Source organism: Macaca thibetana, chromosome 7 (genome assembly GCF_024542745.1).
Source record: "Macaca thibetana thibetana isolate TM-01 chromosome 7, ASM2454274v1, whole genome shotgun sequence".
NCBI lineage: Eukaryota > Metazoa > Chordata > Mammalia > Primates > Cercopithecidae > Macaca > Macaca thibetana.
The window spans coordinates 32,845,742-32,871,191 of NC_065584.1; the positions used below are offsets into that span (position 1 = coordinate 32,845,742).

The 25,450-nt window shown below is 41.7% G+C and overlaps 1 protein-coding gene across 5 annotated transcripts in view; it reads right to left on the minus strand.

Annotated features, from left to right (window-relative positions):
• The window catches only part of YLPM1 (YLP motif containing 1), a 73,424-nt gene extending 48,175 nt beyond the window's left edge, over nucleotides 1–25,249 (minus strand). For 4 of the 5 annotated variants that reach the window (XM_050798650.1, XM_050798646.1, XM_050798648.1 and 1 more), the window contains exons 1-4: nucleotides 24,209–25,249; nucleotides 10,196–10,432; nucleotides 7,921–8,100; nucleotides 6,179–7,170 (exon numbers count right to left, since the gene is read on the minus strand). In XM_050798650.1, the coding sequence (XP_050654607.1) occupies nucleotides 6,179–7,170; nucleotides 7,921–8,100; nucleotides 10,196–10,432; nucleotides 24,209–25,081 (2,282 nt within the window). In that variant the 5' untranslated portion in view covers nucleotides 25,082–25,249. Of the gene's footprint in view, nucleotides 1–6,178; nucleotides 7,171–7,920; nucleotides 8,101–10,195; nucleotides 10,433–15,251; nucleotides 15,350–24,208 lie in introns of all 5 variants that reach the window. The other variant, XM_050798649.1, reaches the window with a different exon arrangement.
• Nucleotides 25,250–25,450: the final 201 nt, after the last annotated feature.

Below are 25,450 nucleotides of genomic sequence, written 5' to 3' on the forward strand. Positions count from 1 at the left end.
TCAGGATCTCACTCTATTGCCTAGGCTGGAGTGCAGTGCACAGTTCACTGCTGCCTTGACCTCCCAGGCTCAAGCAATCCTCCCACCTCAGCCTCCCACATAACTGGGACCACAGGCACATGCCACCAAGCCAGGCTAATTTTTTACTTTTTGTAGAGACAGGGTCTCACTATGTTGCCCAAGCTGGTCTCAAATTCCTAAACTCAAGCAATCCTCCTGCCTCAGTCCCCCAAAGGGCTGGAATTATAGGTGTGGGCCACCATGACCAGCTGACAATATGTTTCTAACAACAGAAAGAAAATGTGGTGCAGTAATCCACTTAGTTATTAAACAGGATAAACCTTATCTTATCACATATTTTGTGGCAAGAACCTGGACCATCTCAATTTGCTAAGAGTATATGTGACAGAATTATTTCATCTTTTAAGATGTTTGTGTGCCCAAATTTAATGGATGAGAAGAGTTTGTCTTTAACATTTTTCGCTATCCCTTTATTTTATTTTGTTTTTACTTTTGAGACAGACTCTCACTCCGTCATCCAGGCTGGAGTATAGTGGCACAGTTCTGCAACCTCTGCCTCCCAGCTTAAGCAATTCTCATGCCTCAACCTCCTGAGTAGCTGGGATTACAGGTGTGCGCAACCATGCTCAGCTAATTTTTGTATTTTTACTAGAGACGGGGTTTTGCCATGTTGGCCTGGCTGGTCTCAAACTCCTGACCTCAAGTGATCCCCTCGCCTAGGCCTCCCAAAGTGCTGAGATTACAGATGTGAGCCACCATGCCTGGCCCCTTTATTCTTAAATTCTGTAAATTATTTGTAAAATTACTTTAAACTTTAAAATAAAAAGGGTCCATTGGACCTAAAAGGTAAATGGTAAAGATTACTTTTCTAGTATACTGAAATCAAACTGTTATACTGCAGAGTTTACTTTTTTTTGAGACGAAGTCTCACTCTCGCTCCGTCACTCTGTCGCCCAGGCTGCAGTGTAGTGACTTGATCTCAGTTCACTGCAACTTCCACCTCTGTATTCAAGTGATTCTTGTGCCTCAGCCTCCCAAGTGGCTGGGATTACAAGCGCACACCACCATGCCTGGCTAATTTTTGTATTTTTAGTAGAGGTGGAATTTCACCGTGTTGGCCATGCTGGTCTCAGACTCCTGACCTCAAGTGATCTGACCATGTCCGCCTCCCAAAGTGCTGGGATTACAGGCGTGAGCCACTGTGCCCGGTCTGCAGCATTTACATTCAAGTGCTCATTAAGAAAATAAAAAGTCCTGCAGTGAGAAATTTCTAATACATATAATGGACAAAGAACTGTCGTGTAGAATATACTAACAACTCCTACAAAATCAGTAAGACATAAAACCCAGTCAAAAAATGGGAAAAAGACTTGAATCAGCATTTCATAAAAGAGGAAATCCAAATGAACAATAATCAAATGAAAAAAGTGAAACCTCATTAGTCATCAGGGAAATGTAAATTAAATCCATTATCATGATACCACTAAACATCCACTAGGATTGCTAAATCCTAAAAGTTTAACAATACCAAGTGTTGATAAGGATGCAAAAAAACTGAAACACTGAAACACTGCTAGTGAGAGTATAAACTGAAACAACCACTTTGGAAAAATATTTAACAATACCCATTAACGCAGAACATGTATATACTCTGTAAATCAGGCAATTCCAATCCTTAATAGATATCCAAACAAAATTAAACATACACAAACAAACACATACATCTAAAGAGACACATACAGCATCAAAAGACACACAGCAGCACTTTTCATAATAACCAAAAAATTTCAATGACCATTAATATTAAAATGGAGAAACATATTGTGATATATTCATACAATGAACTATTGTACAGGAACGGGAATAAACAAACTACTACTACACACAACGTGGATGACTCTCACAATAATACAATGTCAAGTGAAAGATGCCAGACTCACGAGTACGTATGGTATTATTTCACGCATATAAAGTTCAAAATAGGCAAAACTAATCTATAGCTCAGTATAACAGTTATCTTTGGGGTATTACAAAATAACTGGGGGGGATGAGGGAGATTTCTTGGGCATTAGTGATTCCTACTTCTTGATCTAGTAGTGATACCACGTGTGTCTTTTTTTTTTTTTTTTTTTTTTTTTGAGATGGAATCTCACTCTGTCTCCCAGGCTAGAGTGCAGTGGCATGATCTCAGGCAACCTGCGCCTCCCAGGTTCAAGCAATTCTCCTGCCTCAGCCTCCCAAGTAGCTGGGAATACAGGCACGTGTCACCACACTGGCTAATTTTTGTATTTTTTAGTAGAGATGGGGTTTCACCATATTGGCCAGGCTGGTCTCGAACTCCTAACCTCATGATCCGCCCACCTCAGCCTCCCAAAGTGCTAGGATTACAGGTGTGAGCCATCACACCTGGCCAATGTGTGTCTTTATTGTGTGAAAATTCACTAAGCTGAACACTTAAAATTGCGTGCTTCTCTGTTACCTTTCAATAAGTTTTATTATATGTGAAAAATAAAAGGTCCTGGAAAACCAACATCCACTGATATGACAGTTTGCTGGAGCAACAGTAGTCTTCTGGAAGACTGAGTGAATCCAATGATACACACAGTGTCAAAACAGCTCCCCTACATGCTCAACAACGTGACATGCTATTTACATGTCATGCAGTTTTGTCACGTGACTTTTTAGAAATCTCATTTTTAGAAAGCAGCCTAAATCTGGATTTTGCAAAAGCTCAAAGCCATTTACAGTACTTTATTTGTAACAGCATGTTATCAGTAAATTTGTTTAGCTGTGTTCTAAACTCTTGTTTTTCTACTTAGCTTTGATTATTTAAAAAAAAAAAAGTGGTTTACCATATCAGTTATATGTTGATAGCAAAATCTGAATTAGGAATAAAGAAAGTTCACAGGTTTCCTTAATAGTATAGATTATTCTTACCTCAGTCATGTTCACTGACTAACCAGCTTCCCACTGATTTTTTACCTAGTTACACTGGAGAAAAATAACTATGCCTGGGTAACAGCCCCAAACTATACTCTATAAGGGCTTCGTGAGCAAAAGAAGCAGAGGGGTGACTGAAATCGCAATGACATAAACTAGTGTGGGGAAAGGTTTTCAAAAAAGGGGGATAATGTGAGCAGGATCCAATTCAAGGATTAAAAAGTCATCCTTATCAAAGCTGCAGATGAAAATGTTGAAGAGCAATATCACATCCCTAAAACAATATAATCATTCACCAAGATTTCAGCAGACTGAAATGATGGTACAAACCTAACTAGAAAAAAATCTAAAAAGAAAGGTAAAGTCTTAGAAAAAGAAACAAGAAAAACAAAAACAAAAAACCGACCACACAAGTTCGGGATAAGAGAGACTTGGCTTAATGAAAGCTAATGCGAAAAAGACCTGGGAAGCTAGATTGATGTTCAGCTCAACAAGAGTCAACACTGTGAGAGTGCTGAAAAAAACAAACAAAAAAGCAATTTGTTAAGCTATATAATATAAGCACATTATTTATAATGAAGTTGGTACTAGGCCCATGGTCCTCTGCATCTGAAGTAAGTGTTCATTCTGAAGGAGGCTAACAAACCAAAGGCCCTTCAAAGGACAGTGAGCAGTACAGCAGGAGGGAGTTAGAACCAATGTTAAGATGAAAAGAATCTGAGTTGTGATTGGCGAGCAAACTGGGTAAGGAAGGGTGAGGGAGACATGAGGGTAATAGTTTTTAAATAACCGTAGTGACACACTGTAGAAGAGGGATAGGATAATTCATTCTGTGTTGCTCCAGAGGCAAATCCAGAATCAACAGATAAAAGTTAAAAGAATCACATTTAGGTTCAATGTGAAAAACAAACTTTCTAGAATCAATGACTTATATGGCAGTGTTCCTTATCACAATGCCAATGTCAAGCATACAACTGCTCATCACAGAAAGTACAATGGACTTAAAGTGGATCAGAAGTCCTTGGATTCTAATCCCATCTCGACCATTTATTAGCTGTGTTATATGAGGCAATGTATTTACAACCTCTCTGAATCTCAGCTTTTCTTATGTATTTATTTACCTCCTGATATTACTAAGAGGAATAAATAAGATATGTGCAAGACCCATTTGTAACAAACTGAAATGGAATACAAATGTGCGTTGCCGTAGACGGATATAATATTAGATAATTGCTAATATCCTCCCAGCACTGAGATTATTAACTTCAGAAGTTATTTTCTTCTGAAGAAAAAACTTAAAATAGGTCCTAAATTCACACAGCCAAGATTTAGTAGGCAAAGAGAGAAAATATTAACATGACAGAAATCAAGGGAGAAAGAAATGTATGTTTCATGAGGTATTAAGAATGTACTTCTCTGACAGCAAATTAGTCACCAGATCTAAAAGGCAATGCTCATTCCCAGAGATAAGTACGAATTCAAATCAAGATGATAGACGTGCCAAATAAGCACTGACAGTATAGGCTTGGATCACAGCAGTAAACAGTGCTTAAATAGTGCTTTTGCTTTGGGGACCCCCTAGACTCAACTGTACCTGTAATGGGGTTCTACTCACTCAGCTAAATAATCCTGACTGAGCAAGTTACCCAATCCTCTCAGTGCCATTTTGTTAAGGGTAAGTACAGAATAATCTGCCTACTTCACAGGTTGTTGAGAAAACTCCCATGAGATAATAATGTGTGTAAAGTCTCCAGCAAGGCTTCTTGGTACACAGAGGAATTCATGTTAATTGCCCCTTTCTCTTAACTTTGATTGTGGAGTTTTTTGTGCCACACTGCTTTCAGAATTATAAACTTGGGGAATAAAAGATATTTTGTTTTCAAATGTTAAAATGAAGTTGAAAAAAAAAAATGATGATGTAGATCTATTGAGATGGAAATCTAAGCAATACGCAGATTGGTGGAAAAATAAGTTACAAGATAATCTACTCAGTATGATCCCATTTTTGTAACATATATTTTTAAAATGATTCTCTCCAGATGGTAGAATTAGGTGACTTTCACTTTTTTCTACACTTTTCTGTAATGTTTGAATTTTGCATAAGGAGTATGCATTTCTACTACAATTCCCAACTGAGAAAAAAACTGATTAAAAGTATTTTTCTGGCTGAGTGTGGTGGCTCACGCCTGTAATCCCAGCACTTTGGGAGGCCAAGGCAGGCAGGGAGGTGAAGGCAAGAGGATCGCTTGAGCCCAGGAGTTTGAGACCAGCCTGGTCAACATAGGAAGACCCCCATCTCTATGAAGTATTTTTTAAAAATTGGCCAGATATGGTGGTGCGTGCCTCTGGTCTCAGCCACCTAGGAGGCTGAGGTGGGAGGACTGCTTGAACCCAGGAGGTCGAGGCTGCACTGAGCCATAATTGCATCACTGCACACTAGCCTGGGTGAAAAAGTGAGATCCTGCCTCAAAAAATAATAATTTCCATAGAAAAGTTATCATTTAGGTCAACTTGGGGAGAAAAATCTATTTTTACAAACTTGGAAAAAATGAACTTAAGAGTTTTTAAAAGGTAAAGAGAAAAAACTTACACACCAGCAATTTGTTTTCTTTCTAAATATGTGGTTCTGGCAAAACAGAAGTATCTCCTTAACTGGGGAAAAAACAAAGGATGTAAGCTCCATGGGGGCAGGAATTTTATGTGTTCTGTTATATTCACTGCTCTAAGTACAAGACCAGGAACTTAAATATTTGCTGAATGGATAAAAGTCCTACTTACCTTATGCTAAATTTAATTGCCTCAAGCCAGTAGAATATTGGCTTGTTCATCTTTATCTCTAACAACTAACAAATTATCTAACAAATAGTAATTGCTAATTCAATTATTTGTCAAATGAATGAAAAAGCAAAAAAAGATAAAGTTTAATATTATTTTTAAAGCTAGTAAGTCAATACAAAATGATAAGCATTACTCCACAATACTACATTCATTCTGGACTGTAATCTCTACAGACAGGACAAAAGCAGAGACATCAAAGAAATGGGGGCATGTTACCTTTTCTAGATTACATACATGATGTCTAACAAGCAGACAGTATAAGTAGAAAGAGAGTATAAAAATTGTATAAATGAAGCTTTTTATACCATTGAGAACCAAATAGCCTAAATCAATAACATAGCCAAACCAAAAAAAAAAAGAGAGAAAAAAGCAGACCTACCTTGGGCCTCTTGGACTTTCCAAGTAACTACTTCTAGGAGGATCTGGAAGCAGGCCACCTGATCTCACTGGCATGTCCTTCACTGCAGTGATAGGCTGAGATGGAGCAGCAGAAGACTCCCCAAGTCCTTGATCGGATGAGAATGAACTGTATGGCAGAGCAGACTTGCTCAAAGGAGCTTTTGAATTCACTTGTTCTGATGGACCAGCTGATTGCAATGGAGGATGGTAAGTTGTGGGTGGGGCAGAACCAAAAGACACAGGAGTAGGAAGCAGTGCTGGTCTAGGTTTCTCTGGAACTTGTGAGCTCTGTGAACTGGAGGCTGGTGGAACTGGGGCTGCTGTTAACTGAGGAGGTATCCCTTGTGGAACTCCAGGGGGAGGTATTCCTGGAGGAGGTGTAGCTGAAGACAATGGCGGGAGGGGCAAGACAGGTGGAGGTGCTGTTGAAGAGAGAGATGGTGGGGGAAGAACTGGTGGTGGCCCTGCAGAAGAGAGGGAAGGTGGGGGGAGAACTGGAGGTGGCCCTGCAGAAGAGAGAGAAGGAGGCATCCCTGGTGGGGGAACAGAGGTTGGCAAAGAAGGTGGCATAACAGGTGGGGGCATGCCAGGTGGTGGCACTGTAGCAGGAAGGGCAGGGGGCATCACTGGTGGTGGCAATGAAGGAGGCAACACTGGAGGGGGCATTGTAGGTAGAGGTGGAGGCATTTGAGAATATGGAACAAAAGGAGGTGGCATTGACATGTTCCCAATATACTGGTTCTTCATGTTCTGTAATGAATTGACTTTCTCCTGGAGATAACTCTGAGTGGCTTTCATATGTCCCTGCCATGTTTTCCACTGCTTCTCATACTCCTGAAGCTGATCTTTATGAGGATAGGAATGGAGTTGTTCCTCCCATAGCTGAAACTCTCGCTCCCATTCTTGGTAAAGATGTTGAAACTGTTGCTGCTGCATCTCATAATGCCGCAGCTGCATATCTACAGACATGGTCTACAAATAAAAGGATAAAAACTATTTCAAAACATTCATATTAAGAGAATTAATCACAGGTTAAAATTTTAATGAATCAAGGGCATTTGACACTTTAGGAAATTAGAACACTAAAGACTGGGAGGCTAAGAATAAGTTTGTCAAGTTCTTTGAGTGATGATCATTTCTTCTTTCTTCTTTTGGCTTAAACGACTTACCACAGAGTTGGAAAAACCAACCAAACAATAAAGCAAATACCTATCTTAGCAATAAGTATTTTTCAAGTTTTTAATATGGATAATTTTAAGAACTTGAAAAATGATCTGTTATTATAGATATACAGACACAACATTACACCTCAAAGATACAAGACAAACAAGTACCTAAGTCACTGTATCTTTTATGGTATATTTCCTTAGGTTTTTTGTGATGGCTGTTTTTGGCCTTTTTGCTTATCTGTTACTGTAGTAGTTTATAGGCAAAACACAGGTTAACCTGTAGCTATATGGTTAAAATCCCCAGCTCTTAAGACCCTTAGCAATAGTAAGCTAACACCTGGCCTGGGTTGACATGATCAGGAAACTCTACTATAACCCATCCCTCCACAGTCCCCCAGGTAATGTGGCAGATAACTACTTGGGCACCCCTTGGGAAACAATTAATTGTCAACAGTTGATATCTTTTGTTTTTCACACTTAAATCTTTCAAGAATAACAAATCATTTCAATGTCTTGGGGCAACTTCCTATTTGTGGACTATGGAAGCACTTGCCTGTATATGCGGTGGGGGCTGTATAATCTGCTGGTACTGTTGTAGAATCTGCTGTAACTGAGTGTGCTTCTGCATTATTCCCTGATACTGAAAACCGACTCGATGTTGCTGGTGCTGCTGCCAGTGTGCTGCTGCAGCCTGCAACTGCTTTAACCTGGCATCTTCTTCTGGGTCCTCAGACTAAAGATAAAAGAGGACACATCTTTATGTAAGTCATAAAACAGCAACCAAAAATATTTTATAAATGTATTACAAAGTCCAGAATCCCTACAACTCAGAAACATCTAACTGTCAAACACAGTTATCTTTAGTTCTTTTTGGACTGAGAACAGTTATTCTATCTTTACATAAACACATAGCTCTATGTATACTATTATGGATACTAATACAAAGGAGTTTATAAATTCCATAGTCTTCACTAGAATAATAACCTTATTATTCCTAAATATGACAACAATTTTCCTAGTAGAAAGTGGTACCAGGCCGGGCGCCACACCTCACACCTGTAATCCCAGAACTTTGGGAGGCCAAGGCGGGCAGATCACTTGAAGTCAGTAGTCCAAGACCAGCCTGGCCAATATGGTAAAACTCCGTCTCAACTAAAAGTACAAAAATTAGCCAGGTGTGGTGGCGGGCACCTGTAATTTCACCTACTTGGGAGGCTGAGGCAGGAGAATCACTTGAACCTGGGAGGCGGAGGTTGCAGTGAGCCAAAATCGCACCACTGCACTCCAGCCTTGGCAACAGAGTGAGATTCCATAAGAAAGAAAAGAAAGAAAGAAAAGAAAGAAAAGAAAAGAAAAGAAGAGAAAGAGAAAAGAAAGAGAAGAGAAGAAAAAAGAAAAGGGGTCCCAACTACTTGGAAGGCTGAGGCGGGAGGATCACTTAAGCCTGGGAGGCTGAAGCTGCAGTGAGCTGAGATCACAGCACTGCACGCCAGCCTGGGCGACAGAGTGAGACCCTGTCTCAAAAAACAAAAACAAGTGATCCTTAAGTTATAGATCTTTTCACTCTATGAGAAATCCCTTTCTTTTTTTGTCACTTTTCACCGATGGACTACAATATAACCATTATGGTTTGATAAACCCTTCATATAAGGCTCTTGAGAGAACAATGACCTTTGGACCAATATAAGAACCTCCCATGTGCCAGTCACTATGCTGAGTGACAAGGAGTGACATTATCACATTTAATGCCTCAATACCTCTATGTGATAGCTACTATTGAATACACCCATTTCGCAGAGAAGTAAATTGAAGCACAGAATGGTTAACAGATTTGCCCAGTCACTACCGGCAAGTGGTAGTACCTGAATTATAGCCTGGGTAGCTGGACTCTAAAAGCTCAAGCACTCAACTATTGCCCTGTACTGTCACTATGAACATATGCTGGCATCTTCCTTTAGTGCTTAGAGGTACTCAATTCAGAAGAGTATCTAATTCTTCACTCAAACTAGGAAAAATTTCCTTTTCTAAACCTGATACAACAGGCCAGGCGCAGTGGCTCATGCCTGTAACCCCAGCACTTTGGGAGGCCGAAGCAGGCAGATCACTTGAGGTCAGGAGTTCAAAACCAGCCTGGCCAACACAGTGAAACCCCGTCTCTACTAAAAAATACAAAAATTAGCTGGTTGTTGTGGTGCGCGCCTGTCATCCCAGCTACTCAAGAGGCTGAGGCAGGCGAATTGCCTGAACCTGGGAGGCAGAAGTTGCAGTAAGCCAAGATCACACCACTACACTCCAGTCTGGTAAACAGAGCGAGATTCTGTCTCAAAATAAATAAATAAATAAATAAATAAACCTGATACAACAGACATCTGATTATTTCAAATGCAACTTTCTAGGTACTTTAAAAAACAGGGCCGGGCACGGTGGCTAAGGGCCAGACGCAGTGACTCAAGCCTGTAATCCCAGCACTTTGGGAGGCCGAGACAGGTGGATCACGAGGTCAGGAGATCGAGACCATCCTGGCTAACACGGTGAAACCCCGTCTCTACTAAAAAATACAAAAAACTAGCCGGGCGAGGTGGTGGGCGCCTGTAGTCCCAGCTACTCGGGAGGCTGAGGCAGGAGAATGGCGTGAACCCGGGAGGCGGAGCTTGCAGTGAGCTGAGATCCGGCCACTGCACTCCAGCCTGGGCGACAGAGTGAGACTCCGTCTCAAAAAAAAAAAAAGCAACAAAAATATATATCCATTTATGATAAAAGTATACATAAATGAATCAGAAAAAAGCTAAATAATTTAATAAACACTAAATAATTAATTATATGGTTACCTGGGGTTCCTCAGGTGGGAGAGGAGGTGGCACTTCCTCATTTGGAGGTGGCAATGGGGGCTCCTCAGAAGAAGGAGATTCTGGAACTTGACTGGTGGCAGGTACTGTAACTTCTTCTTTTACCGGCTCTGGTGTATCCTTTGCTACCACAGGACCCTTTTTGTGTCCTGGCAAATGAACTTTTGTCCTCTGTTGCAAACTGAGCAAGTGCTGTCGATACCAATACTGCTGCTGTTCCTACAACAGAAACAATTTTTGAGAATTCTGGTTGACAATCATGTATCTCTGCAACTTGGTGTTGACAAGGAGCTATCTTTATGTCTGTGTTCATGTGTCTATATGTAAGCAAAGGCAAAGCTGGACTGAGGAAGACAAATAAGTTAACAAGACCTTAAACACAGGCTACAGAAAATTTTCAGTTCCTCCCGCAAATTTATACATTTAAATTAAACCATAGATACTAATTCAACATGCTTTTGTACTCTTAATAAACACATGCTTTTGGAACTTGATAAATGATCAGGGTAAATCCCTTCAGTATTCACAGCTACTTATTTCTAACCTGGCTTCAGTTTGTTCAGATTTATCGAAAAGGGTCTTGTAATTAATGAATAGAACCGAACAGTACTACCTATCTTCTCTGCCTTCTCTCTTTCTCCTCCAGCGCTCCTCCCTCTTTTCTTTCTTCTTTTTTTTTTTAAGACTGCATCTCGCTCTCTCACCCAGGATGGAGTACAATGGCCTGAACATGGCTCACTGAAGCCTCAACCTCCCAGGCTCAAGCAATCCTCCCTCCTCAGCCTCCTGAGCAGCTGTGTTCATAAGCATGCACCATCACATCCAGCTAATCTTTTTATGTTTTATAGACACGAGGTCTTACAGTGTTGCCCAGGCTGGTCTCGAACTCCTAGGCTCAAACAATCCTCTCACCTCAGCCTCCCAAAGTGCTAGAATTACAGGTGTGAACCACTGCATCCAGTCTCTTCCCTCTTTTAAACACCTGTTGTAGCATTAGTCTACCCATACTCAGATGTACGCACATGTAAGAGAATATGCTGTGTTTTATTTATTTATTTTTTTTGAGATGGAGTCTTGCTCTGTCATCCAGGCTGGAGTGCAGTGGTGTGATCTCGTCTCACTGCAACCTCTACCTCCCAGGTTCAAGCGATTCTCTTGCCTCAGCTTCCTGAGTAGCTGGGATTACAGGCACCCGCCACCACACCTAGCTAAATTTTTGTATTTTTAGTAGAGATAGGGTTTCACTATGTTGGCCAGGCTGGTCTCAAACTCCTTATCTCAGGTGATCCACCAGCCTTGGCCTCCCAAAGTGCTGGGATTACAGGTGTGAGCCACCGCACCTGGCCAATATACTGTGTCTTAAAATGCTTTCTATTTATTTTAAAAGCCTTAGTTTTAGGCTGGGCGCGGTGGCTCAAGCCTGTAATCCCAGCACTTTGGGAGGCCGAGACGGGCGGATCACGAAGTCAGGAGATGGAGACCATCCTGACTAACACGGTGAAATCCCGTCTCTACTAAAAAATACAAAAAAACTAGCCGGGTGAGGTGGCGGGTGCCTGTAGTCCCAGCTACTTGGGAGGCTGAGGCAGGAGAATGGTGTAAACCCAGGAGGCGGAGCTTGTAGTGAGCTGAGATTCGGCCACTGCACTCCAGCCTGGGTGACAGAGCGAGACTCCGTCTCCATAAAAAAAAAAAAAAAAAAAAAAAAAAAGCCTTAGTTTTATCTTTCATACTGTAATTTTCTGAAAGCTTATTTTGTGCTTTCATGTTTTAAAAATTACAACAATAAGCTTCATATGGAAATATTAGAAAATACAGCCAATCCTCATTATTCTTGGATTCTGTATTTGCAAATTTGCCTACTTCCTAAAATTTTTCTTTTTCTTTTTTTGAGACAGGGTCATCTCCCTCTGTCACCCAGGCTGAGTATAGTGGTGCAGTCTCGGCTCACTGCTACCGCTGCCTCCTGTCCTCAAATGATCCTCCCGCTTCAACCTCCCGAGTAACTGGGACCACAGGTATGTGCCACTATCTGGATAAATTTTGTATTTTTTATAGAGACAGGTTTCACCATGTTGCCCAGGCTGGTTTCAAACTCCTAGACTCAAGTGATCCGCCTTGGCCTCCCAAAGCGCTGGGATTACAGGCAAGAGCCACCACGCCCAACCTAACATTTATTTCTAAACCCAGAATCCATACTCATTGAGCTTTCCCAGTCATTCACAAACGTGGAGAGCAGTGAAAAACATGAGTCCCCTGATGTGTGCATTCCCAGCTGAGACGAATCGCAAGGTGATGCTCTGCCTTCTTGTTCCAGGTCTATACTATAAATAAGTGTCCTTTTCAGTCTATTTAGTGCCACATTTTTCATACTTTTGTGCTTTTTTTTGTTGATTTCACTGTTTAAAATGGCCCCCAGGCATACAGCTGAGGTGCTGTCTAGTGTCCCGAGAGCAAGAAAGCAGTCTTATGTCTCAAAGAGAAAATATCTGTGTTAGGTCAGCTTTGTTTGGGCAAGTGCTACAGTGCTGCTGGCCCATGAGTACAATGTTAATAAATCAACAATATGTACTAAATAAGGTGTCTTTAAACAGAAACACACATAAGCAAGGCTATGTGTTCATCGGTTGATAAAAATATGACAAGAGACTCACAGGAACCGAACCCTGTATTCCCCCAAGGAGCAATGGTTCAGTATTCACTAATTCAGTGTCTATGGTGACTTTAAAAATCTCAAATAAAAAAAACTGACTACACAGGTAAGTAATAACTAATTAATTAAAATCAATAAAAGAAATCTCACCACTCAGAAAAAAACTACAGGAGTGTCATTATCCTAGTATTATATAATTTCCCATGGTTACAAGGTTGCATAAGGAAAACCAAAAGTTATCATAACACTAAAATATTCACTGATGAACTGCCCTGTATACTTATATGACTAACAAAAGCATATGTTTCTACTACAATTGTATGGATGTAGTATTTTAAGAAAGTGATGTTGGAGAACACTGGAACTTATTACTGGCAACTGAGGATCTGATAGAAGTCCTACCAGTTAACAACCAAACAGTACTTTACAGTAGAAACTATATAAGAGAATGGCTGAATACCAAAAGTTGAAAAACAGTCCCTATAAAAATCAATAAATCCCTAAAGTATTTTTTCAACATGTCAAAAAATGAAATAAAAGATGATTTATACTGTTGCCATACAATTTTCCCATGAAAATTATAGCAAAGAAACCCAATCTACACTTTATTCTTTGTTCATTCTAAAACTTGGCTATGATTTCATTTATAACAATTCCATCAAATATAAAATCTGCTTATTCTTATCACTTTGAGCTTTGTTTTTCCAGACTGGGTCCCAATCAAATGTTTTATGTTTTATAATAAACTTTTGGTTCCTGTGTTAAATGAATTCACTTTACTTGCCTATTTTCTAATCCAATTATCTTTGGATAACTAGGATTTCCTACACTGTTAATATTTTCTAGTATAACCCTCCCTAATTTTCCATACGCAAACAGATGCATTAAATATACATGATACATACCTTTTTCTCACCAAACATACTGTTTTGTTACCTACTTTTCATTCAAAGAATATAATTTTTCTTAGGGGACAGCTGCCTTCCGCTCTTTTTATATCTTATCTGGTAGTCAAGCATAGTGCTGGAGCACACAGTAGGATGCCAATAAATGGTTATTGATCAACTGAAGCCCTTCCCTCTCAGTCACTCATTTCTATTACCTGAAACTTGCTCCAATCTATTGGGAAGAATAAATTCCATCTCATGAACTCTATCTTGACGTTTAATCCATAACTAGGTTTTCTGTTTTTAACTATTATACATATAATCATCAGCTCCCAGGATATAATTATAGGTGGTCCCTGACGTAACAATGGTTCAACTTATGATTTTTCAATTTTATGATGGTGTGAAAGCAGAAACCATACCATGAATTTTGATCTTACTCTCTTGTGATGCTGGACAGCAGCAGTGAGCCCTGGGCTCCCAGCCAGCCATGCCTCATGAGGGCAAACAACCAATCCTGGGCCAGGTGCAGTGGCTCACACCTGTAATCCAGCACTTTGGGAGGCCGAGGTGCTCGGATCACCTAAGGTCAGGAGGTCGAGACCAGCCTGGCCAACGTGGTGAAACCCTGTCTCTACAAAATACAAAAAAATAAAGGCCAAGTGCAGTGGCTCATGCCTATAATCCCAGCACTTTGGGAGCCGAGGCAGGCAGATCACGAGGTCAGGAGATCGAGACCATCCTAGCTAACACAGTGAAACCCTGTCTCTACCAAAAATATTAAAAAATTAGCCAGGCGTGGTGGCGGGCGCCTGTAGTCCCAGCTACTTGGCAGGCTGAGGCAGAAGAATGGCATGAACCTGGGAGGTGGAGGTGCAGTGAGCCGAGATCACGCCACTGCACTCCAGCCTGGGTGACAGAGCGAGACTCCATCTAAAAAAAAAAACAAAAAAACAAAAAAATTAGCTGGGCATGATGGCGGGTGCCTGTAATCCCAGCTACTTGGGAGGCTGAGATGGGAAAATCGCTTAAACCCAGGAGGTGGAGGTCGCAGTAAGCCAAGATCTCACCACTGCACTGACTCCATCTCAAAGAAAACAAAACAAAACAAGAAAAAACCAATACTCTACTGTGTACTGTGTGGTCAAATGACTTTGCCTAATGTAAATTTTCTGAGCACATTTAATAGCTACACTAAACTATGGTATTCAGTAGGCTAAGTGTATTAAATGTTCAACGTACATTATCCTCAACTTACAATGGGTTTATTGAGATGTAACCCCACTGTAAGTCAAAGAGTATCTGTACTTTTACTATTCAATGTAAGAAAACAGCACATTTGGCCGGGCACAGTGGCTCATGCCTGTAATCCCAGTACTAAGGGAGGCCGAGGCGGGCAGGTCACCTGAGGTCAGGTGTTCAAGACCAGCCTGGCCAACACGGTGAAACCCTGCCTCTACTAAAAATACAAAAATTAGCCAGGTGTGGTGGCACGCACCTATAATCTCAGCTACTCCGGAGGGTGAGGCAGGAGAATCCCTTGAACCTGGGAGGCGGAGGTTGCAGTGAGCCGAGATCATGCCATTGCACTTCACCCTGGGCAACAGAGAAAGACTCTGTCTCAAAAAAAAAAAAAAAAAAAGAAAGAAAGAAAAAAAATAGCACACTGACCATGAAGGTCAATAACAATGTCGCATTAAAACACTTTCTTCCATTATTTTAATACTGAAAACATCAACAGACTTATCCTTCAGTTTTAAAAAAAACAATAAATTCATTCTCTTTCAAGTAGAAGTTAAAAGTTTCCTTTTTAAAAGTTGCTTTGAAAGTATTATTAAAAGATACAAAGATGCAAACTATCTTTCACAAACTAAGCCAATGCTACAGATATGAAGACTGTACAGGATGAAAACTGTATAGGTTGAGATTCTTTATCAGCTTCTTCTTTATCACCTATTCTCATGCTTTGTCTTAGATCCAGACCAGGGTTAAGAACTTATTAAGGGCTGAAGTACTTGTTGATTCACTGTGTGTACTGTGTTCACCGTGTTGGCCAGGCTGGTCTCAAACCCCTGACCTCAGGTGACCTGCCCGCCTCGGCCTCCCAAAGTACTGGGATTACAAGCATGAGCCACTATGCCCGGCCAAGTGTGCTGTTTTCTTACATTGAATAGTAAAAGTACAGATACTCTTTGACTTACAGTGGGGTTACATCTCAATAAACCCATTGTAAGTTGAGGATAATGTAAGTACTGACAGTATGCCCTGTAGGTCAATTTCTATTTAATATGAACCCTATAAGTAGTAACCAGATCTAATTCAATCCTAGGACAGGTTTCAGCACATTTTTGAAGCTCTAGAAATAAATAATAATGGTATCACTCACAAATGTCCTTAGTGACCCTAAGAGAAGTGTGATTATCTCTATTTTAGAAAGAAAAAAAATGCCTGAACTTGCTAACGACACCAGTTTTCTGAATGTCCCATCATATCAGATAACTCCATTTCATATGGGATGTTGTTTTATAGGTAGAGGGAAATCATAGTATAGGTCAGATTTAAAATGAGATTGAATGAAGGGATTTCAAACATAAAGAATGCAGAACTACTGGCCAGGTGCGGTGGCTCATGCCTGTAATCCCAACACTTTGGGAGGCCAAGGCAGGAGGATCACAAGGTGAGGAGTTCGAGACCAGCCTGACCAACATGGTGAAACCCCGTCTCTACTAAAAATACAAAAATTAGCTGGGCATGCTGGCACATGCCTGTAATCCCAGCTACTCGGGAGGCTGAGGCAGGAGAATCGCTTGAACTCAGGAGGCGGAGGTTGCAGTGAGCCGAGATTCTCGCGCCACTACACTGCAGCCTGGGTGACAGAGCGAGTTATCTCAAAAAAAAAAAAAAAAAAAAAGAATGTAGAACTATTTGTCACAAATATTGTTACTAAGAAAGATGCTGCCGAGGCAAGAATATTGCTTGAGCCTAGGAATTCAGACCAGCCTGGGCAACATGGCAAGATCCCATCTCTACGAAAAAAAAAAGAAAGATGTTGATTTTAATTTACTCAGGAAGCACTTACTGACCACTTGCTTCTAGTAATGAACTAGATACTAAATGATTTTCCAAGTGGAGAAATACAAAGGAGGTGAGTGTTTGTGTGTAATGTTTTAAAGATTAATTTTGGAAGATTACCTTCCCTATCCAGGTTATCATAACTGCCGACAAGACAATGTTCTATGCCTTACATTCTAAAGCAGGGGGCAAGGAGGACACTTGGTAAAATAATGAATTGGCTTTCCATTTTAGAAATTTATTTAAAACAGGCTTAAATAGTTTTGAGATTCACGTTCTACTGTAATAATCTGGGTCACCAGATAAGCTTAGTCCCCATCGATTATTTTAATGCTCATTTACTTCATCTATTCCTCCAGTTCCTTCCCTCATTCTCTCTCTCCTTCAGTCAAACTTCTTGAAAGAGTTGTCTATACTCACCATCCCCATTTCCTCACCTTCCATCACTCCTCAAATCAATGCAATATGGCTTCAGTCACTATGAAACTGCTCCTGCCAAGGTCAACAATAATCTACATGTCAGTAGGTGCAAAAGATAACTCGAAGTCTTTATCTTGCTTGACCTCTCAGCAGTGCTTGACACAGCTGACAACTCCTTCCTCCTACAGTCTGTTCCTTCACTTTCATGGCACCACACTATCCACTATCTTGATTTTCCATCTGTCACACTGATGCCAAAGTAATTGTGGTTTTGCCATTAAAAGTAATAGCAAAAACTGCAATTACTTTTGCACCAACCTAAAAGTTGGTTCCCTTAGATACTGCTATTCTGTGGAGCTAGGCTTAATGTCCTTTAACCTCAGTTCTTACTCTACACACATTCCTTGAGAGGCTTCATTTATTTCTGTGTCTTCAAATACCATTTTTATGCTGATGACTTATAAATCTATGTCTGCCAGATCTTACATCTAGACTCCAGAGCTATATCTAACTTCCAACTGGACATTTCCATTTGGAATCTATGTCTCAAGAACCCCAAACTCAGTTATGTCTGAAACTTAACTCATCATTTCCCCCTCACCCCCAGAAATGTTCTTCCTCTTTCTCCTTTAGGTTTTTCTGTTTTAGTAAATTTGACTACCATCCACCCTGCAGCCCATCCCAGAAACCTAAGAATCATTCTTGATGCCTCCCTCTCCCTAACTACTCAACCTCAAAGTGGATTCTAACAGTTAAATATTTCTCCACTCTTCCCACTTCTCTCCATCTCAACTAATACCATCAAAGTCCAAATCACTATTATCTCTTGCCTGGATTACTTCAATAACTATTCTCTCTAAATCACTCTTGCTCCTTTTAATTCTACTCTCCACATTGCAAGCAGAGTGAGCTTTCAAAAATGCCAATCTGTCACATTCACCTATGCAAAATCCTTCAATGGCTTCCTACTGCCCTTAGAATAAAGTCCTTACAGGCCTTCCCTGATCTAGTTCATACCTACCATCCTCACCCTGAGCTTTCGGTGAGCCTTACAGAATTTAATTCTTTGAACTCTAACTTCTGGTTAATTTCTATTCTTTTTCTTTTTTTTAATTGAGATGGAGTCCCACTCTGTCACCCAGGCTAGAGTACAGTGGGGCAATCTTGGCTCACTGCAACCTCCGCCTCCTGGGTTCAAGTGATCCTCCCGCCTCAGCCTCCCAAGTAGCTGAGATTAAAAGCAAGCACCACCACACCCAGCTAATTTTTTGTATTTGTAGTAGAGACAGAATTTCACCATGTTGGCCAGGCTGGTCTTGAACTCCTGACCTCAAGTGAGCTGCCTGCCTCAGTCTCCCAAAGTGCTGGGATTACAGGCATGAGTCATTGCACCTGGCCTACTCATTTTTTTTTTTTAGGTCTCATTCTGTTGCCCAGGCTAGAGTGCAGTGGCATGAGAATTCCTGGGCTTAAACAATTCTCCCACCTCAGCCACCCCCAAGTAGCCAGAACTACCGGCACGCAACACCATGCCTGGCTAGTTTTTTAAATTTTTTGTAGAGAGGGGGTCTCACTTAATTGCCCAGGCTGGCCCTGAACTCCTCAGGTGTGAGCACCCAGTCCTCCTACTTATTCTTTAGAGTTCATTTAAATATCACTTTATAGGCCCGGCGTGGGGGCTTACGTCTGTAATCCCAGCACTTTGGGAGGCTGAAGCAGGTGGGGCACGAGGTCACGAGTTCAAGACCAGCCTGGCCAAGATGATGAAACGCCTTCTCTACTAAAAATACAAAAAAAAAAAAAAAAAAAAAAAAAAAAAAAAAAAAAAAAAAATTGCCCAGGCACACTGGCTCACGCCTGTAACTCCAGCACTTTGGGAGGCTGAGACAGGCGGATCACCTGAGGTCAGGAGTTCGAAACCAGCCTAGCCAACATGGTGAAACCCTGTCTCTACTAAAAATACAAAAATTATTCGGGCATGGTGGCAGGGGCCTGTAACCCCAGCTACTCCTGCGATTAGCTGAGGCAGTCTAAGGCAGAAGAAATGCTTGAACCCTGGAGGCAGAGGTTGCAGTGAGCAGAAATCACGCCATTGCACCCCAGCCTGGGCAACAGGAGTGAGACTTCATCTCAAAAAAAAAAAAAAAAAAAGATAAAAACACAACCGGGCGTGGTGGCAGGCACCTCTAATCCCAGTTACTAGGGGGGCTGAGGCAGAGAATTGCTTGAACCTGGAAGGCAAAGGTTGCAGTGAGCCGAGATTGCGCCACTGCACTCCAGCCTAAGCAACAGAGCGATACTCCATCTCAAAAAATAAATAAATAAAATAAAATACATATAAAAAACAAAAAATATCACTTTACAAAGGGAACCCTCTTTAATTAGGTTAGAGCTCCCAGCTATATTCAATTATTTAAAACATATTTGTTCTCCACCTCCTATGTGCTAGATCCTATGCAAGGTACCGGGAATACAGTGGTAACTTTAAAAAAAAAAAAAAACCAACTGGCCTTTGCCAGTTCCTTGGGGAATAATCTAGTGCTATTTTATAATCCCATAGCACTCTGTATGTCTCCTCTTACTAAATGTCTTCTCCCTTCCCCCACAACTGAAACAAGAAGTCAATGAGGGCAGTTCCCATGTCTAACTTGTTCACCATTTCATCTCCAGTATTAAGCACAGTACTCATAGTACCTGGCACATAGTTGCTAGTAAGTACTTAAACATTAAATAAATGATACCTCTAAAAACTAATCAAAGCCAACAGCTTTAACTAAATAAATAAATCAGTCCTTCAAACACATAGAAAAATTAATTATTCAAAAAGACACATTCTGGCTGGGTGCAGTGGCTCACTCCTATAATCCCAGCACTCTGGGAGGTCAAAGCAGGTGGAACACTTGAGGTCAGGAGTTCGAGACCAGCCTTCAACATGGTGAAACCCCGTCTCTACTAAAAATACAAAAATTAGCCAGGCATGATAGCATGCACCTGTAATCCCATATACTTGGGAGGCTAAGGCAGAATTGTTTGAACCCAGGAAGCAGTTGTAGTGAGCCAAGATTTCACGACTGCACTCCAGCCTGGGCAACAGAACAAGACTCTCTCTCAGAAACAAACAAACAAAAAACACATTCCATTAAATCATCAACGCTTTACCTGAAAAATTAGAAAACACTTGGAAAAATATCAAGTATTTATCTTGTCCTTCCTATACCAACTGTATTTCCAGTCAAATATCTGTGGCAAAAGTTTTTCTTTATAGAACACTATATAGTAAATGTGGAAAAAATGGCAGAAAAAAAAAATCACCAGGTTGCAACCTCTGTCTAATGAAATAATATACTTAGGCAAAGACCTTCAACTGATGGACCAGCAGACTGAAACATTAGATGCAAGATTGATAGAAAGCTTTACAGTGGAAGGACCAATGGCATTACTAACAGTGGGACAACCAGGCATTGGGTGTCCCATGATGGAATGCAGCACTTCCCAAATGAAAGCTGAACTTAAATGAAGGTTCCAGAGTTAACCTCTAATTAAAAAAAAAAAAAAAAAAAAAAAAAAAAACATGGAAGACAGAGGAACAAGTCAAATCATACCATGAAAAAGCAGACAATGCAGAATGTCAGACATTCTACAGGACAACTGACACAGATTTTTCATCAAGTTCAATGGCATGAGGTAGAAAAAGAAAATAGGAGGGACTGACCTAGGTCAGGGGTTCTCAACTGAGGGCAATTTTGTCTGCAGGGGATATTTGGCAATGTGTGGAAACATTTTTGGTTGTCAAACTGGGGGTGCCACTGGTATCTAATGGGTAGAGGTCAGGGATGCTGCTAAACATCCTACAACGCACAGGACAAGCCCCTCCACAACAAAGAATCATCCTGCCCAAAATATCCATTAGTGCCGAAGTTGAGAAACCCTGATCTATACTAAGAGTCTTTTCAGTATTCTGTTTGGATTCTGATTTGAACACGCCAACAAAACATTGTTTGGGAACAGACTGTGAGGACAGAAAACAACAACAACAATAACATTGTTGAGTCAATTTGGGGTATTTTAACATGGTATCAAAGAATTACTTTTAATTCCATTAGTATGATGAAACAATAAAGGAAATCTGAATGGATCAGGTATTAGATGATACCAAGAAATGGTTAATTTTTTTAGGTGTTAACAATGTGTTTATCTAAGAAAAGGTCTTGGCCAGGCGCGGTGGCTCACATCTGTAATCCCAGCACTTTGGGAGGCCGAGGCAGGTGGATCAGGTGGATCACGAGGTCAGGAGTTCAAGACCAGCCTGACCAACATGGTGAAACCCCGTCTCTACAAAAATTAGCCAGGCATGGTGGCATGCACTTGTAATCCCAGTTACACAGGAGACTGAGGCAGGAGAATAGCTTGAACCTGGGAGGCGGAGGTTGCAGTGAGCCGAGATCACACCACTGCACTCCAGCCTGGGCAACACAGTGAGACTTACAGAGGTACTTGACTAAGAATGTAGGGATGAAATGACCTAAGAGCTAAGATTTGTTTTAAAATATTTCAGCAGCGGCCAGGTGTGGTGGTTCATGCCTGTAATCTCAGCACTTTGAGAGGTCAAGGCAGTGCACTGTTTGAGCTCAGGAGTTCAAGATCAGCCTGGGCAACATAGCAAAATCCCATCTCTACCAAAAAAAAAAAAAAAAAAAAAAAAAAAAAAATTAGGCATGGTGGCATGCACCTGTAGTCCCAGCTACTTGGGATGGCTTGAGCCTGGGAGACAGAGGTTGCAGTGAACTGAGACTATGCCACTACAATCCACCCTGGGAGACAGACAGAGCAAGACCCTGTCTCAATATATACATGCAACAATAATAAAAAAAAGGTCTAGGTGAAGCAAACATGGCAAAATCTTGATAGCTGTTGAATCTGAATGATGAGTATATATGGGGAATCAAACTGTTTTCTCTATTTTGTGTATTTTAAAAATATTTCACAATAAGAAATTTTGAATGACACATTCCAAAAACAAAATATGAATCAAAGAATAATAAATATGTAGAAGGACTGTCAGAGTCTGTCACTGGCATGAAGAAATATTTATCATCTAATAAACCAAGATATCCTAAGTCTAGAACATGACAACTCTCGTATTTTATTCAACAAATCTGTGGAGAGCCTACAATTTGCAAGGCACTGTCCTAGGTGCTACAGTGATAAGATAAGCAAGATACTTCCTGCCTGCAAGGGACTTACAATCTGAAGAACAGAACCAAACCAGATGGGTGAGCGCAAGCAGGGCTTCATGGAAACCTTGGTATTCGAGATATGCCTTGAAAGCAATACAACTCTAAGGGGAAACAGAGGGTTGAGGAGGTTAGGATGAATTCTAGAAAGAAGTAAGAAAGCCACAGGCTTCAAGGCTTTTCTTGATCTGGTCTATGTGCACCACAAGTCTCATTTTCCACCACTCTTTCTGCCTCTCACCAAAGAATTGCAGGCACTGAATATTCAAGACACTGAGTTCATTACAGACAAGAGTACAAGGCAGAAAAGTAATAGCACTGTTCATGGTAACTATACATATTAAGGCCTGATCTGACACAAACACTCCTCCCAAAAAAAGCCAAAATACAACTAATTTGTCTCTCTGTAAGGTTAGAAAAACAGTCTAGTAGAGTGAGAACACAAATGTCCTATTTTGGCTCAGACTAACTCTGAGAATGTTTGACAAAAGCACTAAAAACTTCAGAGTGGGGTGGGAAAGAGGACAAAATTCTGTCTCTATAATAGAGCAATCTGGGGAAAATAAACTGGGGAGATGGTACAAATTTGATGTAAACCAAGAGAATCATTATTCTACTACTTTATTTCAGCATCCTAAGTGTTTTCTCCAGAAGATATGCCAAGCATCATTTCTTAAAACAACTTGCTTCTATTCTTAATTTCTAATGCCAAACTATCGTAAAATTATAATACTGCATCACTATCTTTTGGAAATCTTTTATAGGTAAATTTGAGCGTTTATATTACAAGATTCTCTTTTTTCCTTAATGAATCTAAGGTAAATTAGTAATTGCTTTAGGAAATCATAACTGATTTATTCTGCTTTAGTTTGACCTTCCCTCTTTCAAAGGGGAACTCGTTTATTACTGCTACCCTGTCAATTTGTCTGTTCTGTGGGATAAGAAGGGCTGGCTCTCTCATGAAAAGGTATCACCAAACTTTTTTTTACGTTGGCCATATTCCAACGCTGTTTGTTTGGAGTGAATGGTAATGACAATGAAATGCAGAAAATTGCTCATTATCTTAAAACAATCTTTAAATAATATGAGAAAAGGATGTCTGGGTAAACTCCTAAAATGGACCAACCGATCCCCAAAAGGGTCTAGGGTCACCTATGTATTATATATGTACCTATAAACATAATTAGGATGCTCCTGGTAAGACAAGATTTCCATCCTTTTTCTGAAACCTCTTAATTCAGGAAGCTGACAGCGATCCCTGGCCCCTAAGTAGTATTTTTAAAAGAAGCTAACTGGTCATAAGGTTTGCAAACATTCAAGCGTCAGCCCTTGGAGAGGCCTCTTTTTCATGCTTTCTCTCAAATGGAATTTTTAGTTTAAAATACAGTTTTAAAACAAGACCCTCTGCAACAAAATCTATTTGCAACAGCAACAATTCCCATCTAAGAGGATGGTCAAAGAAACCAAGGGATATATCTGAGAGGTAACTTTTAAGCCACCCCACCACTGTATGTAATCCATACACATCTACAAACGCTGTTTTTTTAGTAATTCACATCTAGCTAATTAAAAAAGCTGAGCTGTCAGCCCTCTGACTCTCGTGGAATCCTTTGGAGTGTTAGCTAGTCATTGTGTGTTGGAATTAGACTAAGCACTGGTTAAAGCCCTGAGGCCTGCTCACTCAGGGCCCTCTAGGTGAAAGATGAGGCTCAGGCAGATGCTTTCTTACCTGTGGAGTCATCGTAGAGGGATCTGGCTCAGGGGCGGCTTGCTGCTGTTCAGCACTCTTGTTTTTGGCCCCACTCTCCAAAGGCTCTTGCTGGACAGTTGTCTTATTTCCAGAGGGGGCGGACGGTGGTGGTGGAGCTAGTAGTTGGGATTTAGAATGGCCCTGGGAGGGGCGGGAAGGAGATGCCTGAGAAGAGGGCAAGTAGGACTGGGAATGGCTCAAATAGGATTGCGAGGAAGAGGAGGAGGATGAGTAAGAAGGAGTGGGCGCCAGGTAGGACTGGGAAGGTGGGGACTGCGAAGGGGACGGCTGAGCAGGAGGCAGATAGGGCTGAGATGAGGACGGGGGGTAGTAAGAGGGTGGCGGCTGAGGTGGGGGCATGTAAGACTGAGATGGTGGCATATAAGACCCGGGCGGCACAGGGGGAGATTCAGGGGGGGATTCCAGCTCCATTGGAACCAAACCAGGAGGCCCGTCTCGTTGGTGGTGGAGCATCTGGTGTTTGTACTGCTGCTGCTTCTGATAGCTGAGGGCCGGCCCAGGTGGCGGGGGCATCGGTGGCGGTGGCGGCTGCCAGTCTCCGTAGCCGCCCCCTGGCATCACCGGCGGGGGCGGCAGGGGGGGCGGAGGAAGGTGGTGGGGCTGAAGCACGCACTGCATTTGCTTCTGGTGCATCTGCTGCAGCTGCTGGAGCTGCGCCAAGTGCTGTTCGCGGAAGCTCATGAAGCCCGAGGAGGAGGGGGCCGCGGGAGTCGTCGAGCTCGAGTACCCGGGCCCCGGCGAGGCCTCAGGAAGCGCCACTGGCGGCGGCGGTGGGACCGGCGGCGGCGGATAGTGGCTGCTCCCGCCATACCGGCCCCAGTTCGGGTACATATCGAAAAAGAAGGCGTAGGGCTCGTCCTGGCACCGTTACTAGTCGCAACCGACCTCCAGGAGCCGCGGCGGCGACGGCGACAGCCGGAACTCGCGGCGCCTACAGGCCCCGGAGCGTGTAAACGGAGCGCGCCAGTGCGCCGGCGCTCGCTAGCTGGGCCCGCGACCGGGAAGGCGGGGACGCGACTTGGGCGACTACGTCTGCGCAGTAACCACCGAGAGGAGAACAAAGGCGAGATAGAGCGGCCCTTTACTTGGAGACTCGTGGTTGCCATCTTCCTTTGGGTTCAGATAATGTAAGCGCGAGTAGAATGTTCTCATATAACTGTAAAACCATAGAGTCTCTCAGCCGAAAGGGGTGGTAGAGAT